Below are 23,395 nucleotides of genomic sequence, written 5' to 3'. Positions count from 1 at the left end.
TGAACAGGATACTTTCTTGAATGGCCGTTTGCTGGGTATTGACAATATGACAAAACTCTCTTGTTCTGTGTTTGCGTCAGTGAAAGGAGGAATTACCCGGAGTATTTGTCCAATAAGATGTCTTTCATCGCGCGACCGTTCCATCATCTTTATTTGCAAAGCAGGCTTGGAGGAGCCTTAACCTCTCGACACATTCGCTTTGTCTTTTGAAAAATGATACAAAGAAAAGGAGAGATAATTTTGAGTCTTCGTCGAAGGAGATTAAAGTTCTGTGAAGGCATGACAAACGCTGGGAGTACCACTTAGGAATTTAGGCCAAGCGGCTTAAGGATAAGGAAGAGGTCCTTTGTGAATCATCTTCAGATCCAGAGAAGAAGAGCCCTATCTAGTCTCGCTTCTAGGGCTGTGCAAAATGTCCTTTGTGCACTGTATGTCGGATCTATTTTTTAAAGATTCGTACATATGACACAATATTAAGAAACTCGGGTGGCACTCACTCAAAAAACTTAAGATTCACAACACTGAACTATGGCTTTTCAGAAGAGTTTAGTACAGGGGTTCTCAAACTTTTTAAGTGGAGGGCCGGTTCATGGTCCCTCAGGCTGTTGAGGGGCCGAATTATGATTTGAAAAAAAATACGAACAAATTCCTATGCACACTGCACATGTCCTATTTGTAGTGCAAAAACAAAAAACCAAAAAAAACCCGAACAACTATTTATTTATTTATTTACTACATTTATACCCCACTCTCTCTCACCCCGAAGGGGACTCAGAGCGGCTTACAAGTTGTATGTACGTACAATATATCAGGGGTCTCTAAACTTTTTAAACGGGGCCAGTTCACGATCCTTCGGACCGTTGGAGGGCCGGACTATAGTTGGCCACCGAACAATAATAATTAACAACAACAACAACAACAACAACAACAATAATAAAAAAGAGTTTTGGAAGAGACCCCTTGGGCCATTTAGTCCTATCCCTTTCTGCCTTTGTGCCCCAAAAGCACAAGCAAAGCACCACTGACAGATGGCCACCCAGCCCAGGAGCAAGCCATCAGAACAAATGCAATTAAGGCCAAGATCGAAAAATCAGCTGATGACCCAAAATGCAGACTGTGCAAGGAAACCGACGAAACCATTGATCATATCCTCAGCTGCTGTAAGAAAATTGCACAGACAGACTACAAACAGAGGCACAACTATGTTGCCCAAATGATTCATTGGAACTTATGCCTCAAGTGCCACCTCCCAGCAGCAAAGAACTGGTGGGATCACAAACCTGCAAAAGTATTGGAAAATGAGCACACAAAGATACTGTGGGACTTCCGAATCCAGACTGACAAAGTTCTGGAACACAACACACCAGACATCACAGTTGTGGAAAAGAAAAAGGTTTGGATCATTGATGTCGCCATCCCAGGTGACAGTCGGATTGATGAAAAACAACAGGAAAAACTCAGCCGCTATCAGGACCTCAAGATTGAACTTCAAAGACTCTGGCAGAAACCAGTGCAGGTGGTCCCGGTGGTGATTGGCACATTGGGTGCCGTGCCAAAAGATCTCAGCCGGCATTTGGAAACAATAGACATTGACAAAATTACGATCTGCCAACTGCAAAAGGCCACCCTGCTGGGATCTGCATGCATTATTCGAAAATACATCACACAGTCCTAGACACTTGGGAAGTGTTCGACTTGTGATTTTGTGATATGAAATCCAGCATATCTATCTTGTTTGCTGTGTCATAATAAACTAATAATAATAATAATAATAATAATAATAATAATAATAATAATAATAATAATAATAATAATGTGACACCAACATCCCCAACACAAAGCTCAATACAGTAGGACAAAAAATACAATGAAAAAGGAGCAAACGGAAAGTATCTCAGTCTGGTATCAGTTGCAATGTAGCTTACATACATTAGGATTGATATCAGACTGAGATACTTTCCGTTTGAGAGCAGTTGCTCCATTTTTCATTGTATTTTTCATGCTACTGTATTGAGGACGTTGGTGTCACCATATGCTATTTGGTTATTACAGTTCTCCTTTTGCATAGACTATTTTGTGTTTGTTGGGATATTTCCCATCCCAGTTTGCTCAGGAAAAAACAAACTGCTGCATACATTTTGTGAACAAATAAATAGTTTGTGTGTGTCAGGGGGGGAAACTTTTTCTACACTTCACACTGTATCTTGCCATCTAAATCAAACACTGCCTTTAATGAGATTGTGAGAGAAGAGGGTCAAGCTGTTTGCCTTTCTAGTCCATTCCCTCTCAAGCAGCAGTGATATTTGATGTGAAACAAGAACCCAGCAAATGAGATAATCATCGCACACGGTGAACAAACATTGTCCAGATCCTGGATTAAGTGACAAAAGTATTTTTTAAAATCCAAATGATAGAACGTTGGCAGTGAGAATGAAACGCAAAAGGGAGAGTGGGTTTTTCGGAAACTGGTACAGTACAGAACTGTTTGTCCTTTCCTGAGCTGATGACAAGCGTTTTGCACCGGACGTGCACCATCCAGATGAAAAATTCTCCCACACATAAACCTCAGTGTCATAATGGGATCTGTGCCACAATGTATTATGGTTTCTTTAGAAATCATACTTGATACAAGATCTTACTTACAAATATTAAAGCAAAAGTAATAAATTTGGTGATCAAGAAAAAATAGGATTCCTTGTAGCCGATCCAATTGTAGCTCTATGTGTCTCTTTACAACAGGCAAAAGAAACAGCAGCTGCCTTTGCAATCCTTTGCTGGCCACAACAAAGCAGAAAGACAAGGAGGGATCAAAGCTGCCTCTAATCTTGGTACAGTAGAGTCCCACTTATCCAACACTCGCTTATCCAACATTCTGGATTATCCAACGCATTTTTGTAGTCAATGTTTTCAATAAATTGTGACATTTCGGTGCTAAATTCGTAAATACAGGAATTACTACGTAGCATTACTGTGTAATGAACTACTTTTTCTGTCAAATTTGTTGTATAGCATGATGTTTTTGGTACTTAATTAGTAAAATTATAACCTAATTTAATGTTTAATAGGCTTTTCCTTAAATCCCTCCGTATTATCCAACATATTCGCTTATCCAACGTTCTGCCGGCCCATTTATGTTGGATAAGTGAGACTCTACTGTACTAATACTCGTACATGGCCATCAGGAACATCATGGTTGACATCTTTAAATCCAAGAACGTGTCTGTTTCCTTCTTTAAGAGTGGTCTCTCTCGGTGGACATCACCACACCGTATGGCAGCAAATTCCCTCTTTGATATACAAAGAGCATGTTATTTATTTATTTATTAGCAACATTTATATCCCACCCTTCTCACCCCGAAGGGGACTCAGGACAGCTTACAAGTTATATATACATACAATATATTATATTATTAGTATAGCACAATATAAGCATTATATATTATTATATTGCACTATACGACTATATTGCAATATTATTAGTAATATTGCATGTAATATAAATATACAATTATAATAGTGTATTATTATTATTGCATTGTATTACATCATAATATTATTATCAATATTATATGTATATCTATATATATAAAAGAGTGATGGCATCACGGCGACCCACAAAACAACAAAACTACAGGCCCCCCAACCTCGAAATTTGACATACACAACCCATCATCCATGCCTCTAGGTTGATACAACAAAAAGAAAAGAAAAATAAAGTCCTAATTTGAGAGAGAGGAATAATTGCTTTTATCCAATTGCTGCCAGTTAGAAGGCTAAGCTCCTCCAACTTGGTCTCCTAGCAACCCAATAAAAATAATAAAAAACACTAAAAAAATAATTAAAAACACTAAAAAATCAATACAATAAAATACTATAATAACATAAAATAACTAAAAATAATACAAGAAAATAATAAAATATAATAAATAAAAAGATAACTTACAATAAAATTATTAAAAAATACAAATAACGTCAAATAAAAATTACACAACAATTTTTAACCAATACCACCACCACTTTGCCACAGCAACGCGTGGCCGGGCACAGCTAGTACAATATATAATAATATTAGTAAAGGTAAAGGTTTTCACCTGACGTTAAGTCCAGTCATGTCTGACTCTGGGGGTTGGTGCTCATCTCCATTTCTAAGCCGAAGAGCCGGCATTGTCCGTAGACACCTCCAAGGTCATGTGGCCGGCATGACTGCATGGAGCGCCGTTATCTTCCCGCTGGACGGTACCTATTGATCTACTCACATTGGCATGTTTTCAAACTGCTAGGTTGGCAGGAGCTGGAGCTAACAGCGGCCACTCACGCCGCTCCCGGGGTTTGAACCTGGGACCTTTCGGTCTGCAAGTTCAGCAGCCCAGCGCTTTAACGCACTTCGCCACCGGGGCTCTATTATAATATTAGTATAGTATAATATGAGTATTGTATATTACTATATTGTTAAATTGATACAGGAGACATGGTGGAAAGATGTCTTCCTGGCCTCGCCTTCTTCATTCTGGTCCAGAATGGCAGTTAGACCTGGGGGGTCTAACTGTTTCTTCCCTCTTCTCGGTCTCCCAAAGTTCAGATGCAGCGCTCAAATATTATGGAGATGGGGAAAGAGGATATTATTAATGGGTTTCATTATACATCATGGCTGAGATCCTGCTATGGGAGAAATAGATATATCAAAGATCTATATCCCCTCTCAATTATGTTTCCAGAAAGGAAGAGAATGGGCATGATGATTTCCAGATATTTTCCTTTAGCTGCTGGCACCAATAGTGATGTCCAGGGCTCCTTGCAAAGTCTTGGTTTCCAATAACATGGAAATAGCCACATTGGGGCAGATGTTGTGCTTGCAAGCTGGGTTGATATGTGACTTTCTCAACTGAAACTATCCCCCTTAATGCACTCTTCTTTTCCTATTGCCTCCCACTTTGCTAAGCATTACAGTCATACATGCCTCTGGTGGCACAGTGTGTTAAAGCGCTGAGCTGCTGAACTTACGGACCAAAAGGTCCCAGGTTCAAATCCCGGGAGTGGAATGAGCACCCACTGTTAGCCCCAGCTCCTGCCAACCTAGCAGTTTGAAAACATGCAAATGTGAGTAGATCAATAGGTACTGCTCTGGCGGGAAGGTAACGGCGCTCCATGCAGTCATGTCAGCCACATGACCTTGGAGGTGTCTATGGACAACGCCAGCTCTTCAGCTTAGAAATGGAGATGAGCACCAACCCCCAGAGTCGGACACGACTGGACTTCATGTCAGGGGAAAACCTTTATCTTTACCTTTTTACAGTCATACTCCTGTGCACATTGAAGATATGTTCCTGGCTGTATTGCAATGACCTGAAACTGCTGATACAACCAAACACAAATAAATTATCTGACTTTTGGTCCAAACAGATGGGCTTAAAGCTAACCTTAAAAATGTGGCATAGACACTGAGAACTGGGATGCGCTGGCCCTTGAGCGTTCTAACTAGAGGTCAGCTGTGACCAGCAGTGATGTGGAATTTGAAGAGGCACGAATGGAGGGTGAAAGGGAGAAATGTGCCAAGAGGAAGGCACATCAAGCCAACCCTGACTGGGACCGTCTTCCACCTGGAAACCGATGTCCTTACTGTGGAAGAACATGCAGATCAAGCATGGGGCTCCATTTGTTAGACCAGAGGTCCCCAAACTTTTTAAACAGGGGGCCAGTTCACGGTCCCTCCGACTGTTGTAGGGCTGGATTATAGTTGAAAAAAAATCTACAAACAAATTCCTATGTACATTGCACATCTCTTATTTTGAAGTAAAAAAAACCAAACGGGAACAAATACAGCCTCAATGTTAATCATAATCATAATAAAAATAATAAAGAGGGTTGGAAGATACTCCTTAGGTCATTGAGTCCAACCCTCATCTACCTTTGTGCACCAAAAGCACAAGCAAAGCACCCCTGACAGATGGCCACCCAGCCTCAATGTTGTTAATAATGATGATAATAATGCATCACACAGCCCCAAACACTTGGGAACTTGTGATTTGGTCTGGAGAACAAGCCCTATGAGGAGCGGCTTAAAGAGCTGGGCATGTTTAGCCTGCAGAAGAGAAGGCTGAGAGGAGACATGAGAGCCATGTACAAATACGTGAAGGGAAGTCATAGGGAGGAGGGAGCAAGCTTGTTTTCTGCTGCCCTGCAGACTAGGACACAGAACAATGGCTTCAAACTACAGGAAAGGAGATTCCACCTGAACATCAGGAAGAACTTCCTCACTGTGAGAGCTGTTCGACAGTGGAACTCTCTCCCCGGGGCCGTGGTGGAGGCTCCTTCTTTGGAGGCTTTTAAGCAGAGGCTGGATGGCCATCTGTCGGGGGTGCTTTGAATGCGATTTCCTGCTTCTTAGCAGGGGGTTGGACTGGATGGCCCATGTGGTCTCTTCCAACTCTACTATTCTATGATTCTATGATTCTATGATTTGTGATACGAAATTCAGCATATATATCTCGTTTGCTGTGTTATACTGTGTCTTTGTGTCAATAATAATAATAATAATAATAATAATAATAATAATAATAATAATAATAAAGAGGATTGGAAGATACCCCTTGGGCCACTTAGTCCAGCCCCCTTCTGCCTTTGTGCACCAAAAGCTCTAGCAAAGCACCCCTTGATTATTAATTAATTAATTATTAAATAATAATTAACATACCATTATAAACAAGCAAAGCTCTGGAAGGCGCGCACCGGGCAAGGGAGGAGGCGGGGGCCAGATAAATGGCTTCAATGGGCCACATGTGGCCCCCGGGCCTTAGTTTGGGGACCCCTGTGTTAGAGGACCCAGGGGTTTCTAAAGAGGTTAAAAATGTTAGGTCTTCCAATGCAAATCCATATGGCAAAAGTGATAGACTCAATTTCATTGTTATGCCTTCTAGGGAGAGTTTGTGCCTCATTTTGGCTGTCTATAGTGTGTGAGTCTTCTTCAGCACATTTCAAACAAGTGGATTCTCTTCCTTTTATTTTGGCCACTGCCCAACTTCCATAACCATATAGCAGAAATGGGAAATATAACAACACCAAGATCTTGGGCTGTTTTCTTGGACTCCGAATCCTACAAAGACCATAGTAAGAAAGGAAACAGAACGAACATGCAGCTGTCTGGTCTTTGCCAGTTCTTCATCCCTGGCTCAAGACTTTAAAAGGAAGTTAAGTAGTGTGCAGGCAAAGCCCTTTTACTGGTTCTTTAAGCATGGACACGTGTGTGTGCACATATATGCCTGCTAAAAGGATGTTGTGGCTTTTTTGGTGTCACGCAGTCTAGATTAAACTGGCTTCCTTGACTGATGTATTTGCTTGTAGGAAACAGAACAATACAGCATTATTTATGGTTGATAATATGTCCTGAATAAGTATTTATTTCAGTTTTCGTCACTGAATAAATATTGAAACTCCTCTCTGCCTGGTCTCTCCCCTTTGTCAGAGGTGGGTGTGCAGTTCTGAAAGATGAGAAAGGTACGGGAAGGTGATAAGATCGTCTTATCTGAAAATCTTAGGATGAGAGGTATGTTTTTAAACAATTTGAATATGTCACCTTTTTTCCCCTATATATATGGTAAGAGCACAAAAGCAGTTAGAACCAAACTGGATAGAAACAAAGATGTGTTCTGGGCACTACTTCTTTAATGGAAGGCTTCCAAATGGGAAGGGAGAGAATCGGAATTGGTTCCTATGCTATAAAACAAACAGCTCGATGTGTTTCAGCAAACTTTTTGCCCAAACAATTTAAGCATGCAAAATGCAACAATAGATGAAGTATGCCTTGCGTAAGGGAGAAAAAACATTCTGCATCTTCTAGAGATATTTGCAAGATTTCCCAAATCATCTGATCTCTTGTAGCCCATCAAGAAAACATAGATCCCAGAAGGCTAGCAACACCCAGTGGATTGAGCAACCAGTTAGTGTCACCGTGAGTTGTTAAAGTCTTCCTCAAGACCATCCAGAGGAGCAATGACAGGTTTTGAAGTCAGGCATGCTGAAGGGATACTTGTCACAAAGGCATCATTGCATAAGCCGGGTAAATGGTCTGAATCACATTTCCATCAAGTGGAAGTCACGGAACACTCTCTTTGAAAGGGTGCCTATCATCAAGAGCTTCTTTGCTTTGGAGAGGAATCGCTAAGGCAAGGCTTGGCTCCAGGTAGATGAGGCCAAGGACATTTTGCTGCTTTCCAGTCAAGTTTGACTTATGACTTTATGAATGAAAAACCTGCCATGATCTATCTTTACACTAGTCCAGTTCATTCACTGCTGCCCTTCCAAATCCTACTCTTCTGATTGCTTGACTGCAGTCTTCTCTAATTTATAATTGAACCACCAACTATTTCATTGTCTCCATCCTTTACTTTAAAATTATGTAGATCAATGTTTCATTAATGTTCCAAGATATCATAAACAAAAGAAACTTTTCCATGTATGTATGCATATGTTGTAAGACTCCCCTTTTGATGGAGCAACAGCTGTGTGTGAACATTTATTTATTTATTTATTTATTTATTTATTTGCAGTATTTATATTCCGCCCTTCTCACCCCGAAGGGGACTCAGGGCGGATCACATTATGTACATATAGGGCAAACATTCAATTCCCATAAACACATCGAACCGAGACAGAGACGACAGACAGACGCAGAGGCAATTTAACCTTCTCCTGAGGGGATGTTCGATTCTGGCCACAGGGGGGAGCAGCTGCTTCATCATCCACTCTGATGGCACTTCCTCATTCCAACGTTGTAAATTAGTTAAACTTGCCTCCCCACTTTTATAAGTGGTGCCTTATTTCCTACTTGATAGATGCAACTATCTTTCGGGTTGCTAGGTCAGCAACGAGCAGGGGCTACATTTTATTTTTAATTGACGGGTGCTCACCCCGCCATGGGCTGGCCTCGAACTCATGACCTCATGGTCAGAGTGATTTATTGCAGCAGCTGTTTACCAGCTTGCACCACAGCCCATTCATTCTGTTTGGACACATGGGCTGATACTATATATGTTTAGACATACAAGGCCCTTCCACACTCATCTTTATCCCAGGATCTGATCCCAGATAATCTGCTTTGAACTGGAATATATGCGTCCCCACTGCCAGTTAACCTGGGATAAACAGATAATCTGGGATCAGATCCTGGGATATAGGAGCAGTGTGAAAGGGCCCATAGTGGGCTTTATCAGAAAAAAGTAAAATTAGGACAGTAGAGTCTCACTTATCCAACATAAACGGGCTGGCAGAATGTTGGATAAGCGAGTATGTTAGATAATGAGGGATTAAGGAAAAGCCTATTAAACATCAAATTAGGTTATGATTTTACAAATTAAGCACCAAAACATCATGTTATACAAGTTTGACAGAAAAAGTAGTTCAATACACAGTAATGCTATGTAGTAATTACTGTATTTACAAATTTAGCACCAAAATATCACAATGTATTGAAAACATTGACTACAAAAATGCGTTGGATAATCCAGAACGTTGGATAAGAGAGACTCCCATGCCTTTCAACTTTCTCCATTTGGCAGGGACAGCCCCAACTATTTTTTATCTCCTCACACTTTTTCAGCTATTTTTCCAATACTCCCAATTGCATTCTTTTCCTCTTGATCCTTGGATCATTTCCAATGTTACCAATTAAATTCCATTTCCATTAACCCAGCAATGTGAGACAGGAGAGGCCAGAAGCCTTCATTTTTCCATTTATCTCTGTCAGAAACTGCAGTCTTTCCTCATTTTATTCCCATATTATTTGCTACTTTAGTCACGTGTTTCCAATTTTTCCATGAAACACTGGACATGTCAATAGCATGCAACTGTCAGGATTGTATGCTTAGGACCTACCATGCTTTCATGCTCATTATGTTTACGCTTATGAGTATGATAACACCCTATGGCATGTAATGTTATTACATAGCCAACATGAAGCACACAGAATATTTACAGTAGAGGCTCACATATCCAAGCCTCGCTTATCCAAGCCTCTGGATTATCCAAGCCATTTTTGTAGTCAATGTTTTCAATGTATCGTGATATTTTGGTGATAAATCCGTAAATACAGTAATTACAACATAACATTACTGCGTATTGAACTACTTTTTCTGTCAAATTTGTTGTATAACATGTTTTGGTGCTTAATTTGTAAAATCATAACCTAATTTGATGTTTAATAGGCTTTTCCTTAATCCCTCCTTATTATCCAAGATATTAGTTTATCCAAGCTTCTGCTGGCCCATTTAGCTTGGATAAGACTCTACTGTATTTATTTATTTCTATCCCACCCTTCTCACCCAAAGGGACTCAGGGCGGCTTACAAAACTGGCAGAATTCGATGGCAATATATGGTTCCAATATATCGGAACCATAAGCAGAATGTTTTATAACGAATCTGAAAGCATGGGAACCAGACAGCACCAATTAAAATCTATGGAATTTAACATTAGTAATTTGGATCCTATCATCTACTTGGGAGCCTGAATGATGTTGATTTAAACTCTGGACTCGACTCTGGAGACTAAGGTGTGAATGAGTCTCCTTAAAAAGATGTTTTTTAAACGGTATACAGTATAAATATTGTAATACTGTCAACGCATACTCTGCTATAAAACCCATTGGGGAAAGTCATACTCTTTGAGGCTCAGAGAAAGGCAATGGCAATCCCCTTCTGAACAAGAAAACACTCTGATAGATTTGACTTAAAGGCTGCCATAGATTGGAAACACCGTGAAGGCTTATAACAACCTCCTAGTTCTTAATTAAAGATACTAAGTTGACAGCTACATTGTAATATAAAATTTTCTTATGTTTTGTTTTGAGGTTAGATGTAATTTTTTTGGTAAAATGGTATGTCAACAAACTGACTTTGCATTATTGTTATGCCTTCTGGTTGTAAAGCATAGTAAACTATCAAACCCTTGACTACAAATCATAGCACAAAAAAGAATGATTGTACCCTGCCACCTTTTGGCAGGAAGGAAGAAACACAAAGAACACAAAGGCAAGCCAAAGAAAGAGGAAGGAAGAAAGCATTATTTTATCACATTTAAAAAATCATTATGCATTAAGATAAAGAAATATCTACCCTTTGCCAATGATCTCAGATAAAGACAATACAAATAGTACTAGACAATGAAATGAGTGTAAATTATTTAAGACAGTCTTAAAACAGGCATGAATAAATTTCGCCCCTCCAGGTGTTTTGGACTCCAACTCCCACAATTTCTAATAGCCGGTAGGCTGTTAGGAATTGTGGGAGATGAAGTCCAAAACACCTGGAGAACCAGAGTTTCCCCATGCCTGGTCTAAAACAACATACAAACAATTTTGAGCTGCATACGATGGATACAAAAGCCAGTGTGGACAATATAGCTCAAAGTGGGGGATGTTGGGAGTTGCAGTCCAGCATGCAGAAAGCCATGAAGCTCCAACCCTTGCTCTGGTGCGAAGTGACTCTAATTGATGTTTTCAAGTCACCTTGAATGCATCCTTTCTGCTGTCATTTTTATCGCCAAGAGCCATCCCCATTTTTATTTTATTTTTTTGCAAAAAATCACACAGAGAAATATGGCAAACAAATCAAAATACTTTTATTTCTTGAGCTCCAGTGTTTCAACTGTAGCAGCACTTCAGAAGAAAACCACATTTTTCCTGTGCTGTTAAATATACCTATATGTACATTCTTTTCCAAAATTCAACATTGGTAAATTAATTAAAAGGCCATTTTAGAACAGCAAGTAATCTATCAACTTAAAAATTCAATCTCCTTTTTAAAAAAGTGTGCACTTGTAGCTTAAAAAGCAGCAATGTGTGCGCTTCCACATGTACAAAGTTTCACATACAATATCTCTGAACATGATGTTTTAGCTGCTATAAAGTGTTCACTTCTTAATGGAGAGCTCCTGGCCCTCATAAGATGCAATTGCTGTCGATGACATGCTTTAGGCTGACAATCTTGAACAATACTGTGTATCCCAAAACAGAGATATAGGACAAAGGAGTAGGGCCTCTATGACTCCTATGGCTGCCAAAATCCTCTCCAAAAGTTTCATCAAGGAGCCAACCTAACCATTTGCGACAACAGATTCATGCCAACAAACTGGCAGCAGACACAAAAGAGAATAACATTTTTCAGGAGGGGAATTTCAATTTAAGCTTCATCAAATGAGAAAGACACCAAAGAAGTTGATTCTGGAATCCAAAGTAAATAGTTATCCTTCCACATTTGCAAATTTGACTTTTGCAAGATTTGATTAAATGTTCTAGGAATCTTTAGGTGAAGATATGCTTTTTCCACCAGAATTATAAACAGAACACCTCTATATGAATGTCTAGGTTCTTTAATGTGATTCGATGGTCAGCATCCAGCAGAAGTCGAACCACAGTCATGCGGGAAGACCTAGGTATTTCTAGAGAGATGTTCTTTTTTTTAAAAAAAAAAAATAGCAATTTCTATATTCATAGTTTTTCATTTTCATGGGGGCCCTGAGATCCTAATCTCAGTTAATGTTGAGGGACAATGGTAAAACCATTCCATGGCCTCCTCATGGAGGATAAGACTACCAATGCTACTAATTCTGGAACTACATAATGCCACCAGCATCTCCCAAATGCCAACCTTTGGGCAATAGAAGCAAGGGGGTGCTATTGGACTTGCTAGATCTTGCTTGCAGACTTCTCTACTGGGATTTGGTTGACCACCAAGAAAACGTATGGGCTAGGTAAGCCCCTGGCATGAATATGAAGCCATATCCCTCCTTCATTTAAAATGACACGATTGGGCTTATGTTTAAAAACATACATTTCCCACGATGATATGTAGTTTGGCCTGGAGAAATTTAAAGCCAACAGCACCTTGAGTGAGAGGTCACACAATAAGGTCTGATTGCTTTGAGCCACTAGCTAAGCCTGAAAGTAATTCACCAAAAAGCATGGGCCAACACATCTCCATACCGCAACAACATGCTTTATCTCATGCATAGACACATCTTCTGGAGCATGAACCATCACTGATACTAGGACTGGATCCCTGATAAGCCATGCTTGTTTACTCTCTTCTTTGCTCAAGAAGAACCAAGCCAACATGAGCAAACTTCAAACAAGCATTTTTGTTCCTGGAGAGTTTGTTATGGCATTCCAGTCCAGAAGAGTAACTTAGCCCAGTTGTAATCCACTTGTGGATCTCTACACTGCCATCGCCAGCACTCCTTTAGTAGTTTGAAGGATGTAATTTGAGTCAAAAAGGGGGAAGGGGAATAAATCAGTGAAATAACTTAATTATCCAGTTTAGGTTAGCTCAGACATTGCCTATACAGCCAATGATATATGAAGGAGGGAAACCACAGGAATTAAGAAAGTGTCACATATGAATAATACTCCAAGACGGAGCTCCATATCAGGAGGCATAAGCTGTAGTGTCTCTGGAGGGACAATCCAGGTGAATTAAAGAGTAGTAATGCTATGAGCCCTTCTTGAAAGCTCTTTGAATGTCATTCCTCAATTACAGGAAAGTAGAGACCTGGAGGAGCCCTTAAATTGCTATGGTCACTATTGCTAATTCAAGGAGTTTGATTGTCTAAGTATTAATGGAGTATTAGTCCCATCACACAAAACTACTGATCCTGCCATACTCCCCCGATTGGTTAGGGTTGATGGGAAATGGGGTTCAAGAACAACTAGAGGGCCACAATGGTTATATCATGTTGAATTTTGGCTCTTAAAGTTGGAATCATGGCAACTATCTTCATACCAATCCCACCAAATGTGTTAGGAGTCGGGCTATGAAGAAACAGTAATATGTTCCCTTCTTAAATCAATTGCCTGTAGGTTTATAAAGTATATCGACCCAAACATACATTTCAGAGGAGGAAGAGTATATTTTCATTTCCCCCCACATACAGTTAGTCAGAAAGCTTGGTCACTCATTTTCAAATTTTATGTGTTTCAGGACAGGTGACATCACAAGTGCAAGTTGATACCCCAAAATTGCAATTTTTAAAAATCCTCAAGACTCTCATCAGCCTCAAAAGGCATGGCCAGTGGAAAGGCATTGTAGGAGCTCTTGTATAAAACATCTGGGGAGCCAAAGGTATCCCCCCTACTTTGAACAGATAAAACATTTCTGTAAACACTTCCACAGTGGCAAAGTTTTGCAGCAGCCCACACATCAATTCCACAAGTGCTGAACCAATTTCATACTCTTTCAACTGTACAGACCAGATAGCTGCACGTACAGGCACACAATGCACACAGGTGGCTTTTTGTTGTTGGTTTTTTTGGCTTTGGAGCAAAGTTTGACTTTACATTCTCCTCTGCTAAGGCTTTTCGGTTCCAAGGCTTTAGTGCTACATTGCAACAAACAGCTATATTTCCACATTCATCCTTTTTCGTTTAACTCAAATAACGAGTCCTCCTATGGCAAGAATGGGCAACTACAGCCCTCCAGGTGTTTCTCAGCTACCCACATAATCGACCCATAATCCCACATCAATGGACCTTCAAGCCAAAAACATCTGGAAGGTCTCAGTAGTTCATTCCTGCCTCATGGGAATGTAAACTTGGTGCCCCCCCCCCCCCGAACATACTTGCAGGCATTAACTTAGACAAACTAGTGCAAAAGGTTTGCACATACCTGCAAGTCAGGCATGGGAGGGGGTAGGCAGGAGGAAAAACCTAACTGGAAACTTAATGAGAAATAAGAATAAATTAAAAATCTACACAGGAACTGAGATGCAGTTGGAGACAGGGGTAAGTACCATTAGACATCTTAAAAGTGTTTGCTAAAAGATGAGTATTAAGCTACTTGGCAGTGCTGAAAACTGGTTAATATTCCCAGAAGTGTCCACCAATGCTGACACAGCAATAGGGAAGACACACATGTAAGGTAGATTTTCAACAAGTCAACATTTTAAATCATTTCAAGTTGTTTTCAAACTAGATACACTAAGAGCTACTAAGGATGGGAAGGGTAGAGAGAAGAGGAAAAGCACACGCACACCAGCTTCTCTACCACTAAAATGCTTGGAAAAGGGGATATGGTTAAAGCCATTCCATGAGGCAGGGTGGGCAGCAAATGGTGAATTTCACCATTTTTAAAAAGCCCCTTTTCACTCATTCACAAAGTTTTAATTCTTTTTTTAAAAATATAACCCAATTCACCAATATAGAAAAATAAAGGATAAACATTATCCATGTATATCACATTTCTCTATATAAAACTTAGTTTAGCTAAAAGGCGCCACCTTTCTATTTTAACCACACAAAATAATTCTGTCCCCTCCCACAGCTTTTTACTCTGGTTTGCCCCCCAAAAGCAGTTCAATATTAAAAACAAGTACAATAATTTTTTACCAGTTCTTTTACACAAGGGGGACAAAATACAATCAGTCCTTGTTTTAAGGATGCACCTTTCTTTTAACAATTTGGTTTTGCAAAAACAAAAAAGCAAGGACTGAGAAGGGAGAGAGCAGAACTGCTCCAGAATTTCAAAACCCCGCGCACACATACGTCTCAGAACTCAACTGTAAATCCTGCCAGAAACCTTTCCAAGGAGCTTGGGGAGAGTGTGCAGACACAGAGATGTCACTGTCTCAGGCAATTCGGAGCTGTGGGGCCAGAGCCATCAGCACGGACTTCCCTTCTTCAGCTCACGCTTTGTAAGCACATACTTGAAGAATTCATAGACAGACCAGGCAATGGCGGTTGAAGGCATCTGGTAGATCACCCGTGCCTGTACTCCCTTGAAATACCCAGCGATCCCTCCCAGTTGGTACACTGTCCTAAAGGCGTTGGCCATTCCTGACAGGTGACCACTAATGTTTATAGAACTCAGGACCATGTTCTCTTGGGTGTTGAGGAGCGTTTTGCAGACGTCCAGTGGCGTCGTGGCCGCTGCTGCCACAGCCCCAGCCACGGCCCCTGAGACAATGTGTGTGAGAGGGTTGTACTGCCGCTGGGGATTGATCTGCTCCTGCATGAACTCATAGGTGATAAAGTGAATGGCCTGGAAGGGGACATTCATGGTCAGCTGTGTGGTGTAGCTCCGATAGAAGGCACTCAAGCCTTCAGTCCTATGCACTGTCCTGATGCATTCCTTGACAGTCTTGTATGGAGAGTTGTACATCTGCATGCGCTGCTTCACCACTGCCGCCCACACAAGATGGCCAATGAGGGGATCATGGATGTCAGGTGAGTTGGAAGACAGTACGGTGGGCAAAGCAAAGAAAGGAAGAGAAAAACACAAAGCAAGTTAGAACCATGTCAGAAAGTTGGTAACTATTTCTGGGAGATGTTAATCCCAAATGTTTGGTGAGTCAAAGCTTCCTCAAATCACAGTGGAGGCAGTTCTAAACTAAATGGACCACTGAGCTGGCTCAGTATCAGTCAACTTTCCTGAATTCCAAACCAAAGTGCCCAGCCAATATGATAAAAACAGCTATGGGTTGCTGTGAGTTTTCCATATCGATGGAAGGCATCCTCAGAGGTTATGAAGTCTGTTGGAAAATGATGCAAACGGGGTTTATATATCTGTGGAAGATCCAGGGTAGGAGAAAGAACTCTTGTCTGCTTGAGGCAGGTGTGAATGGTGCAATTGGCCACCTTGATCAGAAATGAATGGCCTTGCAACTTCAAAGTCTGACTTCTTTCTGCCTGGGGGTGGCCAATTACACCATTCACACTTGCCTCAAGCAGATAAGAGTTCTTTCTTCTGATGTTCTTTGGCTCTCTTGGATGGTGCTGGGTCAGTGCCATACAGCTCGGAAAACTCACAGCAATACAGTGATCCCAGCCATGAAAGTCTTTAACAACACAAAAACAGCTATGTTGGATAAGATTTGTAATTTAGTATATCTTAATGGTGTCAAGTTGGGGAAAGCTGGTAAATCGAAAGCTTATCTTCTGCCATCTCCAATATGCCTATAACACCGATAATAATAATAATAATAATAATAATAATAATAATAATAATAATAATAATAATAATAGCTTTATTTTTATACCCCGCCTCTATCTCCCCAAAGGGGACTCAGGGCGGCTTACATGGGGCCAAGCCCGAATAAAAACAATAGCAATATAAAACCCAACAATAGACAAAAAACATACACAATTATAAAAATTTATACATTAGCCAATAAAAACAAATGACAAGAACTAATAAAAACATGGATTAAAACGGAGAGGTTGTAAAAGTAGACTGGGTAAGGTGCACCATATAAATATTGTAAACACGAGGTGACTGATAAAGTGCTAAAGGAACACTGGAGAATTTCTCTGAACTATCAAAGGTAGAATTATTTCATCAATTTCCAGAAATCACAGCAGGTGATTATGACAGATACCCAAATACTGTTAGTAGGGTTTCCCTCCTCTTCACCCCACTGGAGCAACCACATCAAACAGTATTACCTTCAGCAGGATTCATGACACCATCATGGAGTAGGGTAGCCATGCTCCCAGCCATTCCTGCAAAAAAAGAAACAAGACATTCCCCTTTCACAAAGTCATCCTCACATAGCTTTTGTGTACTCAAAATATGAAGCTTCAGTGCAAAACACAGAAGCCATTTTTCACTGCATTTTTCACAGGCCGCAACTTAGAAAGTTGCCTCAGAGAGTGTGATAGTTGTAGTTCAAAATGTAACATTTATAACTCTGTTCTTTACAAAACATAATCTTCTATGTACAAAAACCTGTGCAAAAGGAAGCCCAGCACGGTACACGACAGGGATGGAGACTGTTTGGAACTTCAGATGTTGCTGTACTGTGACTTCCATTGTTCCTCAGCACTGGTTAGGACTAGAGATAGTTCTAGTTCAGCAACACCCAGGCCCCTTCCACACAGCAGTATAAAATCCACATTGAACTTGATTATATAGCAGTGTGGACTCAGAAAACTCAGTTCAAAGCAGATATTGGGATAACCTGCCTTGATATTCTGGGTTATATGGTTGTGTGGAAGGGCCCATATAGAACCAAAAATGCCCACTCATTGCTGCTGCACAAGTACCAGATATTAAAAAAAACGCACTACCATGGTGCTTCAACTGAAAGGAAGCATTGCAAAAATTCTACTTCAAACCAGACAAAACTCTTACCTGATATCTTACTTGAAACTATTCTCAGAAAAACCAATCATCTTCATGAAACCATCTTATCATATGAACTATAAAAATTCACTTATAAATTTTGTTGTGTATGAAAGGGCAATCTGCCCACAACTATAAGAAGACTGAAGGCATGAGGAGGCATTCTCCAATTTTCTTAATGCGAGTGTCCTCCTCCAGATATTTTGGACTACAATTCCCCTCATTTCCAAAAACTACCCAGGTTGGTTGGGCCTCAAGATAACTGTAATTCAAAACATCTGGAAAATGCAATTATGAGGAGCCTTCATTAATGGTCTATGATCCAACTCTATGGAGGGTGGAAATAAGTCCACGCAGATAGGTTTTTCATATGTTGGAGATCTCTATATTAGGTAGGGAAGAGCATTCGGAGAATGTATGGTATATAGCTGGAAAAACCTTGACCCGCACATGATAGCTATATTAGGACATGAACTCTCACATCACAGAAAGACCAGGCATGTTAAAAACAAAAGAGCTCTTCTGTATCAAAAGAAAGGTTGACTATCCCATAACAATAGGTTACTATGGGTTAGATGCCAGGGTATTGTGACGTAGCAAAAATTCAAAAAAATGTAGCAAAGGGAATTAAGCATACTTTTAAGAAGCCGTAGTACAAACAAAACTTTATCCTGTTTTGAGGTGCAGTGTCCTTAGGTTGTGGAGTCAGAGGAATCCTAAGCACACAAATGATACAGTTTCTGACTTGGCAAACAGTTGATATGATGTAGCATTTCTCTGCAGGATTCCAGAATTTAAGCAATTTTAATCCTCAAAGTGTATCTATGTGTTGTCCCAACTATAAAGCAGTCAATATCTGTTACCAAGCTGTGCAAATTAAAGAATATACTGGAAGTTGAATTGACACTGAAAAATTTCATCGTAACCCATCCAGCCTGACATACAAGTTTACATAAGATGAAGCTATTTGCATTAATTTGCATCAATACAGATGGCGAAAATGCAATTAAGTGCAACTTTGTGACAAGACTGCAAAACGTATCATGTAAGAGAACTACGCAAGTTCTTCAAGAGTGAATATCAATATGGACTCTTTAAGTTAGGAATGGGGAGACTGGCATTTCAAATGTTTTAGACTACAGCTCCCACAATGCCTTTCTATCACTCATGTTGCCTTCTGTCTTTGGGAGATGAAGTCCAAAAGATTTCTTTAAAAGAAACTCCGACTAGAGATGCCTTACACTTTCAAATGCCAAAATAATAGCAAATGTTGACAACAAAGGTTTGTAAGCTTCCAAACACACCTGGCTTAGTTTTATTAAGAAACAAAAATATTAATCTAGAGGTGGACCTTAGCATGCTGCAGCCGAACTGTGATTATGGTCATAAAATAACCACAAATGTGATTACGAAGTAGCAGTAGCAAACCTGATTTGCGGAATCAAACCCCTAGAAATTCCCAGGCTAGACTGACACACTATTTAAGGCATTGGCTCCTCAGTGCCCTCACATGAGGTGTTAATGGTCAAATGATTTACAACATCTAACTTTTAGAGGATCTGGAAGACTACATATCTTCGGCATTCTTCAGGGATGCTCCTCTAACACTGCCGGTGCCTGTGGGAAATAGACAACAGTTTGAATGCAGCAAGAGAGCCTAGGTTGCTGAGCGAGAAGTCTTTCCCGGCGTCTTTCTCTCCAGAAGCAGAAAATGCAGGCTGAAGATGGCAGACCACAAGAGAGAGAGAAAAGTACGCAACTTGATAGCCAAGGGGGCCAGGAGGACACCCCGGCTGCTTATGTCAATATACCGTTGGCCAGGTGGCTGTTCCCTCCGTGGTGAATAATGTCACTTAAAGTGCGTTTCATTTTTTCGTAGCAGGCAAAGTACAGAGCGTGAGCCGGGCCCGCTCCAACCACAGTCACGTTGATTCCGCGCAAAGGCCGCCAGAAGCCTTCTGTTTGGACAATCTTCCTCAAGGCCTCAAACACACTCCTGTACTGGGCTTTGGGGTCAGGTTGCAAGCTCTGCATCCGGGTCTGCAAAAGGAAAGAAGAAGGGAACCATTAGGAATACTGTAATGATGGCCTCCAGCTCCAAAATTATTCAGAGCACCCATAACTGAAGAGAGCACTCATTTTCACTCTTCCTATTACTCTACTTTACTATATAATGTGGCTATGCACCAAGTCACAGCACTGCATCATCTGGTCAAGCATTTCTCTAACCCTTATTTAGCCCTTATGATGACACTTCAGATCTCCATTCAAGCCCTTCCCAAGTGGCCAATGTGGGACTTTCCAGACAAAAAGTATGGTGCTGCTAGGTCTATAACTCAGTGATGCCGGACAGGATGCCTCCTAGTAAACTTCCATAAAGCCCTGGAATTCCTAGCTGAATAGAGTTGCAGGAATAAGAAATCGTTTGACTCATTTGGTGTCACTTAGAAACAAATTGACCAATAGTTTGGTTTTGGATGTCTGTGGAACACTAAACCTCAGAGCACTTCCTCACAACACACACATCCTGACTGGGGGGGTGGGGAGAGAGGGACAAAAGCTATGGGGGGCCAATTAAGAAAATGACAACACAGGTTTTGGTGCATAGTTTAACAGCAGGCCAGCAGGGGGTGCTACTGTCAGCCAAACATGACCATAGCTTCACTTTATAAAAGTAGCTGAAAGGGGATCCTTGGGCACTTCATAAATACAGTACTTATATTGCCAGCTCAACATAAGCCACAAGGAGAACTATACATACTTGCCTGGCATGTCTCAACAGTGGGTATCTACTTTAAGCACAGAATATGAAAGAACAGCGTCCAGTGTTTTCAGAGTCACCTATTAACGCAAACTGGCCACACAAGACTTTCATTTAATTGTTCTCAGGCAAAAAGCCATGCCTCGGTCTAGTTTGAACAGAGGGCCTCAGAGGGACAGATGCAATACAGTGATGGGAAGTCAGGAGCCAAGTGAAAGACTATCACCCCCGCCCCCAAGCACAAATCAAACCTTTACTTCTGCAACAATAAAAATTCAACTTTCATTCAACCAGCTTCCTTCCAGACAACTAAAATGTAGTCTATGTACATGATTTTAAAAAAGAAACCCAGAGCAACCAGGAACTTTTAAACCTATCAATAACTTACAGTACTTTCAAGCTTCTGCTACAGGTACAGTGATATTTAGCAGAGACCTGGGAAAAATAATGGATGGGAGCAGGACTTTCTTTACATCAATCTTATGGGATACATCTTGAGTCTTATCAGTGAAAACTATACAACACAGAGAGAAAGAAATCTAACAAAGAATTTTGTCCCTTGGAATTACCTCAAATGCCAAGGACTATGTACTATGCCAAGGACTATGTAGCTCGGAGCACTCTGGTGGAGAGCGACTAATTAAGAAATAAAGTGAAGTGAAGTGAAGAAGTGAAGTAGTATGAAGAATTGCAGAATGAGAGCAAGAAGAGAGTAGACCTGTGCAACAACCTAATGTTACCCTGAGTAATACAGGATTATTGTAAGTCTGAGCAAATGCTAATTAACTGCAGCTTCTCTGCTAACAGATAGGCCTGAAAAAGTAGGGTGTTGGTAGTTTTCATTTTCAAATATTAAATGCTTGGCATATTTCTAATGCCACATGGTGAAGCCAAGAGAGACTCCAATGGTCTCAGATGTCACAGCTCATGAGGAAAATAAGATTTCAGACTAGCAAATCCACCCAAACCCATACCTTCTACTCTAATGATTAGGGAGGGGGAACATGTGGCCAACCAGATATTTTTGGACAATAATTTCCATCACTAGTGAGTTATGCTAGTTCAAACTAATGGGAGGTGCAGTCCAACAACTTCAGGGCAGCTCAGAAAAGATACATTTCCAATGAGAATGGCCAGAATCCTACAACTAGCTCTAGTCATGCTAATATACATAGCACTATAACATAAAAACATCTTTTCCAAGCTGTGGATATGTTTTCCCACCCTCACGTGTCCTCAAGCAGCTATTTAATAACTATGTGGACAGCTTCTACAAGTTTATTGTTGGGCTGCTGAACCTGCCATAAATGGATCCAACAAGTCTACTCAAGCTTAATGAAACTATTCCCACACCACCTCTTTGAAAAGTTGCATTTTGACAAAACCACCATCTCCTGTGCCATCTCGGAGTCCTCTGCCTATGCCAAGAAAGTTCGACCTCCTGCCATTGTAATATCTCACTAAGTGCAACAGCAAGTTGTAAATCCAGGCCTTCTTACCAATGCCAGAACAGAAAATCCCACTTCAACATAACCCCTCATTTTAAAAGACAGAAAGGCATGCAAATCTAATCCTAGAAGATTGTCTTGTTTGCTGCAAATCCCCAGAAAATGCAACAAAGGAATAACGGCGGATAAACGCCAATTTGTCAGCTGCCAAGAAGCTTGTAATTGGTACTGCTGATGAGCACAAATCCAGCCTCAGCATTGCATTTCCATGAGCTATTCAAACAGTGTTCATGTGATGTTTCAAAAAAATTGCTATATGTTAAGTGAAGCAAACAACCAAACTGATCAGTAGAAACTTTAAAATGGTGTTCTTTTCCTGTAACAAAGGAGTTATTCTAGCAGATATTTAACTACTATACAAATGTAGGATTTAAGTTTAGTTTAATTCAGTTTAATTTAAGGTATAAGAAGTTATATTTCTTTTCTGAAGTGTCTAGTTATTAAAGTTGTGGGAGGAAGACTTTCGACAGGTGGGGCAATGTATAGAAAAATGCTTATTAAAAATTAACAGTAGTATTCGCGAAGCTCTGCCTGGCCATGAGCCCACTGAAAGCTCCCCAGTACTTCCAAGGAAATACTGTTAATATTAACTAGTGTTTTAGTAGCGGACTTTAGCAGACATTGGTAAGGAGCTAAAGAAAAGTCACTGAAGATGCCTTCATGCTTTTGTTGCTTAAGCTAAGCTAATTGATTAAATGCTTAATGGAGAAGGTTCTGCAGAAGTGAAAACCCAAATCAAATGTGTCACAAAAAGTGGGATTGCATAGCAATTTATGTTGCCATGATTATTCGGGAGGCATTTCCTACAGACACAGGGGCTCATTCCAGACACTGGTTCCAACCAAGGGCCTCCAAAGCATGGGAATGAAGCTAAGCACTTGGAACTTACCCAGCCCTGGATGGAGGCAGTATTTCCTTGCCAAGAGCTGGGACTCAGAACTCTGTTGCTCAAATAAAGGTGCATTGCCTTGTTTTTCTGTATCTCCTGTTGACTTAACATTCAGACTGCACCCACCCAAAATC

The 23,395-nt window shown here is 40.5% G+C and overlaps 1 protein-coding gene across 4 annotated transcripts in view; it reads right to left on the bottom strand.

The window, feature by feature from the left end:
- Window positions 1-11,585: 11,585 nt before the first annotated feature.
- slc25a37 (solute carrier family 25 member 37) overlaps window positions 11,586-23,395 on the bottom strand; it is a 23,277-nt gene continuing 11,467 nt past the window's right edge. For 2 of the 4 annotated variants that reach the window (XM_003228901.4, XM_062961421.1), the window contains 3 exons: window positions 19,915-20,143; window positions 17,425-17,481; window positions 11,586-16,161 (listed from right to left, as the gene is read on the bottom strand). In XM_003228901.4, coding sequence (XP_003228949.2) covers window positions 15,641-16,161; window positions 17,425-17,481; window positions 19,915-20,143 — 807 coding nt within the window. In that variant the 3' untranslated portion in view covers window positions 11,586-15,640. The other 2 variants (XM_016998264.2, XM_016998265.2) reach the window with 2 other exon arrangements.

The sequence above is a fragment of the Anolis carolinensis genome, unplaced genomic scaffold (assembly GCF_035594765.1).
Source record: "Anolis carolinensis isolate JA03-04 unplaced genomic scaffold, rAnoCar3.1.pri scaffold_8, whole genome shotgun sequence".
NCBI lineage: Eukaryota > Metazoa > Chordata > Lepidosauria > Squamata > Dactyloidae > Anolis > Anolis carolinensis.
Note: the sequence above shows the minus strand (reverse complement) of the source record. Positions and strands in the feature narration are given on the sequence as shown.